At 49.0% G+C, this 8,462-nt stretch overlaps 1 protein-coding gene across 1 annotated transcript; it reads left to right on the plus strand.

Moving 5' to 3' along the window:
• On the plus strand, nucleotides 5,848-8,142 carry LOC8064130 (protein NUCLEAR FUSION DEFECTIVE 4). The gene is made up of 2 exons (XM_002439907.2): nucleotides 5,848-7,208; nucleotides 7,318-8,142. Exons 1-2 carry the CDS (start codon nucleotides 6,040-6,042, stop codon nucleotides 7,742-7,744), a joined length of 1,596 nt encoding a protein of 531 aa, XP_002439952.1. The 5' UTR covers nucleotides 5,848-6,039; the 3' UTR covers nucleotides 7,745-8,142.

Here is an 8,462-nt window from a genome sequence, read left to right on the forward strand (position 1 = left end):
CATGAAAACAGCATAGATCTACTTGATGAAAGCAAATTCTACAACAATTCGTTTCTGAAATAGAAATCTATATTGATAATTATGTGACAAAGTATTAGAACGATTTAAGTTGCGTGCGAAGAGATTTTTGTCGGTTATTCCCGATCTGACCATTTTAGCCGCACACGTGCAGGCTGCCAGTGTAGCTATCCCGTGACAGTGGTAGAAACGATAGATCAGCTGATGTCATGCATGACTCATTCAAGAATCTGCCGATGGGCACTGCTCACTCACTCGTTTGTACTTTGCTCTGTGTACCCTACAAGATACAACGACCCAGCGTCCTCAGCCAAACAATAATAAAAATATCTACACTCATGTGATATATATTTATATCGAAATCATATAATTAGAGCAAAGGCGAAGTAGTTAAATAGCGTAGAGAAATTCATAAAGCGTAACAATATTTGTGCGTCTTGCCAAAAAAAAACTATATTTATGCCCAAAAATTCAGCATACATACACAAATAAAAGGCCAACCTAGTAGCTAAGGCCTTGTTTAGTTCCCAAAAATTTTGCAAAATTTTTGAGATTCCCCGTCACATCGAATCTTTAGACGTATGCATGAAGTATTAAATATAGATGAAAATAAAAACTAATTGCATAGTTTGGTCAGAATTGACGAGATGAATCTTTTGAGCCTAGTTAGTCTATAATTGGACAATATTTGTCAAATACAAACAAAAGTGTTACTATTCATATTTTGCAAATCAGCAGCAGTTATGAAGCCCAAAAAAATAAATAGCACTCGTCATAAACGGTTTAAGACGGAGGTTTAAGTTAAACCTCCGTCTGGTGGCTCGGGCGCTCGGCGCTGCTTCAGATCATCGTAGGATGTTGGAGCGCTCTGTGGCTCTTTGCATGGAGGCAAGAATCTAGTGAACCTCATGCTCATTGTCGTCGATGGCAGAGAGCTAACAATTCTGTTTGTTTTCCCCGATAGATGCAAGCATCATTCTCAGGTTGCACAACCGAACACGAATTAAAGAATGGAAAAGGTGATTTAACGCAAGATGCCAATCCAGACTTGCAACTTTGCCAAAAAAGTGTTTTAGGGAATTGTTAAAGAACTATTCCCAAACGTGATTTAACTAACGAATTAAAGAATTGATGAAACCGTGATTTTTAAGTATTGATGAAGCCGTACTTTTTCTATCAGCCAGCTGTGTTTTTCTCTCATAATAAATCAGTCAACAGTAATTTGAGCCTTGACTTTTTAGACCAGCGAACAGACCCAATTATTATTCCCAAAACGCAAATGCCAATCCAGAGCATCTCCAAAGGCTTTGGCAAATTGAATTTGGCATTTGTTGTTATTTGCAAACTCCCATAATAAAATGCAAAAGATAAAAATAGGTCATCTCCAAGGAAATTGGCATTTGGACTTGACAAATGATAAAAATAGAAGGTCTCCACGCGCGCGCGCTTTCCTCGCACGTGTCTTTGCTCGCGCGATTGTGTTTGCAAAGCTATCCACAACTTGGCATTTTTGCCAAGTTTGTTGACTAAATTGCAAACTCCAAATGCAAAAACCGTTGGATACCTCTTTTGGAACTTTTTAGCAGATTACAAAACTCAAATGCAATTGCCGAACTCGCCATGCGACAGACGCTAAAACGGTGACAAAGTCCAAATCACGTTATGGTTTCCGATCAGTAAAGGCCGTAAAACAGCAATGTTAAAACCCATAATCAACCTGGCACTAATGGGGGTTAGGGAATCTTCTTTTGGGCCCTAATTCTAGGGCTCATGGGCCGCACAGCAAGGAGTCTCGTGGGCTCGAGGCAAAAGCAAAAGTGCGAAACCTGGCCAGTGCGCGCGGGCCGCATCCTCAAGCGCCGCACCGGTTCTGGGCTGGAATTTTCGATGACAAAGAAAAACAGCTCGGCGAGACGAGAGTCGACCGGGGAGCCTTCGTCATCAGTAGCTTGTGCCGGCAGACGGGCGGCACCGCCGCACTAGAGCGCGCCACCGGCCAGTAGTGCACACATCTTTCGATTCGCCCCCGGGCCGGGGTCGATGGTGATGATGGACGCAACGATCTCGCTTCCCCCAGCGCGGTCCCCGGGCGCAATGAGTACGCGCTCGTCTGCTCGTGAGTCGTGACCGTATCGTACGTTCCCCGGCAAAGTAAGCCGCGCCGCGTTCACTCCTGGTCCTGGACACGGACGGCGAGCGCCGCCGAGCGGGGTTCTGAAAAGGGCGCGGGGCCGTCGGGGCACTACACCAGCGAGACCTGCGAGACACGCCACGCGCAGGCACACGCAACGACGCCTTCGCGGACGGACGGCGGACGCGGAGCAGCACTCTGCGCCTGCGGCAGAAAACCTTCTAGTAGCCCTAGGCCCTAGTTAGCCCGGCCTACAGGCAGGATCGATCTCGGGCCGACATGGATGTTGGAGACGAAGAGGAACAAGAAATGCTCGGTCTTCATCAGGCTCTCCTCTCTGCGACTGGTAAAGGCTCTGGCCTCGTTTACTTGCAAATATTTTTGCAAAATAGAAATAGTAGCACTTTCGTTTATATTTGACAAATATTGTCTAATTATAGACTAACTAGGCTCAAAAAATTCGTCTCGTCAATTCCGACCAAACTATGCAATTAGTTTTAATTTTCATCTACATTTAATACCTCATGCATACGTCTAAAGATTCGAAACAAGGCCTGAGATCGATCGGTCTTCGCCGACTGAGATATGATGATGCACGCATGACGTGGCTTGGGAGTTGGGAGCCGGGAGTGCGCGATCTCTTGCGGATTGGCAGATTGTGGACTTCTGTAAGTGGAGTCGTCATCGGCTGTTTTCTGTTTCCACAGACAGACAGGGGCAGCGTAACCCCACAAGAGATACTTGGCGGTGCACTCGCTGATTCGCTGGAAATTTTCTTTTCGGTCTGCGCGCAGCATAGGTGATAGGTCTATCCTAGACCTAATGGCGGACGGCCAGTGGATGGAAACTGTGTTTATCCGATCCACCTGACGACCTTGGTTAATCATGTGGATTTGCAAGTGCTCGGAGTTGGTGATGGGAGGTGGTGCTGTGCATGCTCCATTTCTTCCCTGTGTTCCTACTGAACTGGTGCTGCAGAGATCCTGCTCTGCTCATCAGCATCGTTGTGACGCATGGAGTTGGTTGGTTAATTCACCTTTGCTTACGGCTCATTAAAATTGCACCTAGACCGAAACATCTGTGTGTGACTGTGTTACTAATAAATAGTTAATGTCATCTTAGAGACACTTCAAATACAAATATGTTGATACATACAAGCTTTATGTCCATATTGAAGAAGTCCTAATTCTTGCTTCCACTTACCTCTAAACCAAACGTGACTTCGTGCCTTAAATCTTGTCTTCAGGCATACTAAAGTTATAATAAAAAATTTATACTAAAGCATATTATACTATATGTTCACCGTATACATCTACTTACGTGAAGTCCAACAAAATTAGATTTTTCATTTTATAATTTTTATATAATTTGCTATGATTTTTTAAAGATTCAGCAGAAATAAAAAAAACACACACACAAAACCACTATCAATGTAGCAAAGCCACCGCTCAAAACCGCTTAACAGAGTTGTTATTTGATCGGTTTTAATTTAGAAAGTTTAAGAGGTAGAAAATTCGGTTTTATAGTTTAGGTAGTCATAGTTGAGAGAGTTATATAGATTTTTTTGAAAAGAATAGGTTCCTTCCTCTTCTTGTCTCCGGCAGACACACCGATTTTGTATATGACCTGATACACTTGATTTGACATGTGATGATATTTGCATATATGTGTACATATGATTAGTGTGTGTAACTAGTTAGCTTGTGAGGTGAGCGCGCGGGTAACTAATGTGAATAGATAACGTATGCATGTAACATTGTATTGTTTACAAGCATATAATGTATATATTATTGTTTATAGTTTCTGGTGGCGTGCTAACGTATAATACGTTTGTATGGTATGGGCAATCACATACTGACGAAATGTATGCATTGTTTTTTATTATCAACTGTTTGATTCGATTTGTAAAACATAAACATGCAGGTCCAGATGAGCGTGCGTTCGTTCCACGTACGTGTGCTGTGTGAGACGACACATCTGCACCTGCACGTCAGCACGTACGTGCACCCGGTATGTGTGCGCGTGTATTTGTGTGTGTGTGTGTGTGTGTGTGTGTGTGTGTGTGTGTGTGTGTGTGTGTGTGTGTGTGTGTGTGTGTGTGTGTGTGGTGTTGCTGAGATGAGGCCGGATTCAGGAGCTGCGAGCTCATAGGCCACAGGTTGCTACCTTAACTGACCAACCAGCCAGCCAGCCCGGCCGGTTTCTTGTTGTGATGTGCCCTGCAGTTACGAACCTTGCCGGTTGCCGGTTGCCGTCCCTTGCTACCATCTTAAACACGGTGATATGATGCCTCCTTCTCCTTGCCTTTACAGCCAAACACGTTCCTTGCACGGATTAACACGTCGTAGAAACCCAGACGTTAATGTCTCTGCTGACGACCAGAGCCGTCGTGGCCGGCGGCTGACCGCGCGGCGATCGAATCGAGCAGCTGCTAGCTGCGCTCCGGGGAGGCGTTTCCAAGCCGTGATCGAACCGTCTGCGGCCCACGCTTCACGTTTTGCACCAGACCAGAAATTAGCGCCTCCCAATTTTGACGAACCATTGTAGCTTCCAAGTTCCAACTGACGACAAACCGACGGTTTCAATCAGGCAGTACTGTAGTTTGTGGTCTCGCGCCCTTAGCCAGCCAGATTCAGAGCCTACGAAACATGGTACAAAACGTAAAGATACACCCATCAAGCTCACGTAAGGCCGAAGCCCACATAAGACACACCCATGGTCATCCGGAGAAGCTACCACCCTGCCGCCGCACCGCACAATTGACCAGACACCGGCGGACTCCTCGCCAAAACGCAAAAGAAATCTTCTTTATATTTATATAGATTTATATGATTTTATAGTTAAATATTTTTAATTAATAAAAATTGTCCGGACTTCTCAATCTTCTGGCTTCGCCACTCCAGAGCACCACACGAGCTGGGATGACGTACGATGGCGTGCAGTGGACGGCCATCTTGGAAATCAATGCATCGTAGGGCGCCCTTGACCTTTGGGTTGACGGCGTCCGGGGCTCTGAGGTGCAGGCGAGAGCAGCCCATGAACACGAGGGATGCGACCTAAGGTATGTCTTCTTCCCCACTGACTCATGTGGCTGAGGGTCACGTTCCATCCTCGGACTCGATGTTTGAGTGTTTGCAAGTCGCGTTCCACCTTCTATTGGGACGACGTCCCATTATGTCTCCGTTCCACGAATCGAAACGAAGTTCGCGGAACAGGAACGTGGGGCACGTTCCTGTCCTCCGGCTGCTAAGCTCCTGCCTGCTGACAATAGACTTTGTGTTCCATGACAATGCCCTTCATTACTAGTGTTATGATCTGTTTGGGTGAAGGTGTTAAAATTTAACAAGTAGTATTGTAATATTTTTATTTTATTAAACAATTAATGTTTAATTATGAACTAATTAAGCTCAAAAAATTTGTCTGTAAATTATTCTCTAGTTATGTTTTTAGTTTTGTAAATAATATTATATATATTATATATATATAACGAGATTTAATTTAAAATCTAAAGTTTACCGCGACGAACCAAATACACGTTACTGCCATCTCGTGTACCGTATGTTGCCAACCTTGGCCGGCGATCGCCGTCACGTCAGGTGCATATCTGCCTGCGCTACCACTAGCAGCCGCCCCTGGGCCAAGCACAGAGGCACAGAGCACTATATAAGCTGGGGCTTGTGGCACAGCACAACGAACAAGAACAAACCACACAGCCGGCCATATCGGAGCCAGAGCCCAGAGCCACAGCCATCGCCATCGCCATCGGCCATCGCCGTTGGTGGTTCGTTGATCGCCGTCGGGCCACTCGTTGAGATTGCACAATAACTAGCACTCTTCGGCGTAGCGTACCAAGCGCGCACCGGAGAAAAAAAAAATCCTTCCCACTAACTATGTCGTCTCCTTCCTCGGTCCATTGGCTGAGCTTGGTAGGGAGCATCTGGCTCCAGACCATCAACGGGCCCAACTCCGACTTCCCCGTCTATTCGTCGCAGCTCAAGGAGATCAAGGGCATCTCCCAGGTGGGGCTCAACTTCCTGGCCTTCGCCTCCGACGCCGGCAAGCTCTTCGGCTGGTTCGCGGGGGTGGCCGCGCTGTACCTCCCGCTCTGGGTGGTGGCGCTCACCGGGGCGACGTTCGGCCTCGTCGGGTACGGCGTCCAGTTCCTGTTCCTCGACAGGGCCGGCCTCGCGTACTGGCACCTGTTCGTGCTCACCTCCCTCGCCGGCAACGGCATCTGCTGGATCAACACGGTGTGCTACCTGCTGTGCATCCGGAACTTCCCCTCGCACAGCCGCGTCGCGGTCAGCCTGGCCACCAGCTACCTCGGGCTCAGCGCCAAGTTCTACACCACCATGGCGGAGACCATCCCGAGGGCGGCGAGGGCGAGGTACTCCACCACGGAGGTGTACCTCCTCCTCAATGCCGTCGTCCCGATGGCCGTCACGCTCGTGGCGGCGCCGTCCCTCCGGATGGTCGACCTCAAGGACAAGGAGGGCCGCAAGAGGACCACCGAAGCGCCGTTCCTCGCCATGTTCGTGATCACCCTGGCCACCGGAGCCTGCGCCATCGTCGGCAGCATAGGCGCCAAGTCCATCGGGCTCTCGTCTAGAGAACACATGGTCAGCTTCTACGTGATGCTGGCCCTGCCTCTACTGATCCCGGTGTGGCTCAGAGTCAGGGAGAGCACGGCCAAGATACGCGAGACTATGTGGCCTGAGAACCGGGTCCACGACCACGACTCCGACGGGGCCGAGACGACGACGGTGTCGGTGGTCGAGATTGAGGCGGCGGAGGAGGACAAGCCGGAGCCGGAGGTCGAACAGAGTGGTAGTAGTCAGGAGGAGGTCGGCGGCCTCCGCTTGCTGAGGCAACTTGACTTCTGGCTCTACTTTTTCAGCTACATGTTCAGCGGCAGTCTGGGTCTGGTCTTCCTCAACAACCTGGGACAGATCGCCGACTCCCGAGGACTCGCCGACGCGTCCACTCTGGTTTCCCTGTCCTCCTCCTTCGGCTTCTTCGGTCGTCTCCTTCCTGCCTTCTTGGACTACTACACGGCCAAGTAAACACACCCGTCTTCACTCTTGCTCTTGCATGCAAACGTCTCAGCTAGCCGTTAATTACTTGTCCTGACGAAAAGATGTGTGTGTGTGTGTGCATGACCGGTACAGGAGTGGCTACTCCCTATCAAGAACGGCGTCCATGGCGTGGCTGATGGCTCCCATGCCCGGCGCGTTCCTGCTGCTGCTGCATCCCAAGAACATGTTCCTGTACGCCAGCACGGCGGTGGTGGGCACGTGCACGGGCGCCATCACCTCGGTGGCGGCGTCGACGACGAACGAGCTGTTCGGCACCAAGAACTTCGGCGTCAACCACAACGTGGTGGTGGCCAACATCCCGGTGGGCTCGCTCTGCTTCGGCTACCTCGCCGCGTTCCTGTACCAGAGGGGCGCGCACGGCGGCAACCGCTGCCTCGGCGCCGCCTGCTACCGGGACACCTTCATCCTCTGGGGCGCCACCTGCGCCCTGGGCACGGCGCTGTGCACCGTGCTGTACGCGCGGTCGCGCCGTTCCGCCGCCGGCAGGCTACCCCGCTAGGCTCGGCGGCATGCGTACGGCACTGGTTGGTCGGCTAACGTAGACGGTGGTGATGATGATGATAGCCAAGGGTCCAGAAGCTTCTCTAGTGAACGAGTTTAGCTGTTCATTAGATGCCACATAGTATACTTAATTAAGAGGAGAATAAAAAATATCTAGCTAGAGAGTACTGCTAGGTGGATATATATATATATAGAATCTTTTTTTTCTTCTTCTTCTTAGGATTATTTTGTTTTGTTAGTTTGTTCACACACAGTCCGCCCTTGGAGACACTGAAAATCTCCATGCATATGCTTATGGGTGAAACGGAACAGAGTACATGTAAACGATGCTGAAAGTTGCAATTTTTGCCAGCCTAGCGGTAAATTCTGCGTTCAATTCTTTGGTTGGCTTGTTCACTTCGATAGAGTCAACTCTCGGGCCAATCTGTTCTGGAAATTAAAAACATCCGGTCGCTTGATAAATCCTTGTGCCCGAGCTGCCCCGGAGTTCTTGAGACAAGTGATCACATCTTCATTTGGCTGATAAACCATGATAGAAAAAAACTGTTAAATAGGTGGCAAATTCGGCTCAATAAATAGGCTTATCGTTTGCTTGCCCAAAGGCTGCAAATGTGTGGAGTCGGCTCAATATCGGTGTGCGAAGCTGGAGACCAGACAACGCCTTGGGATATTGGACGGGCCATCAACTTACCTGCTAGGGTCCGGTTAGACATGAT

Source organism: Sorghum bicolor, chromosome 9 (assembly GCF_000003195.3).
Source record: "Sorghum bicolor cultivar BTx623 chromosome 9, Sorghum_bicolor_NCBIv3, whole genome shotgun sequence".
In the NCBI taxonomy this organism is placed as follows: domain Eukaryota; kingdom Viridiplantae; phylum Streptophyta; class Magnoliopsida; order Poales; family Poaceae; genus Sorghum; species Sorghum bicolor.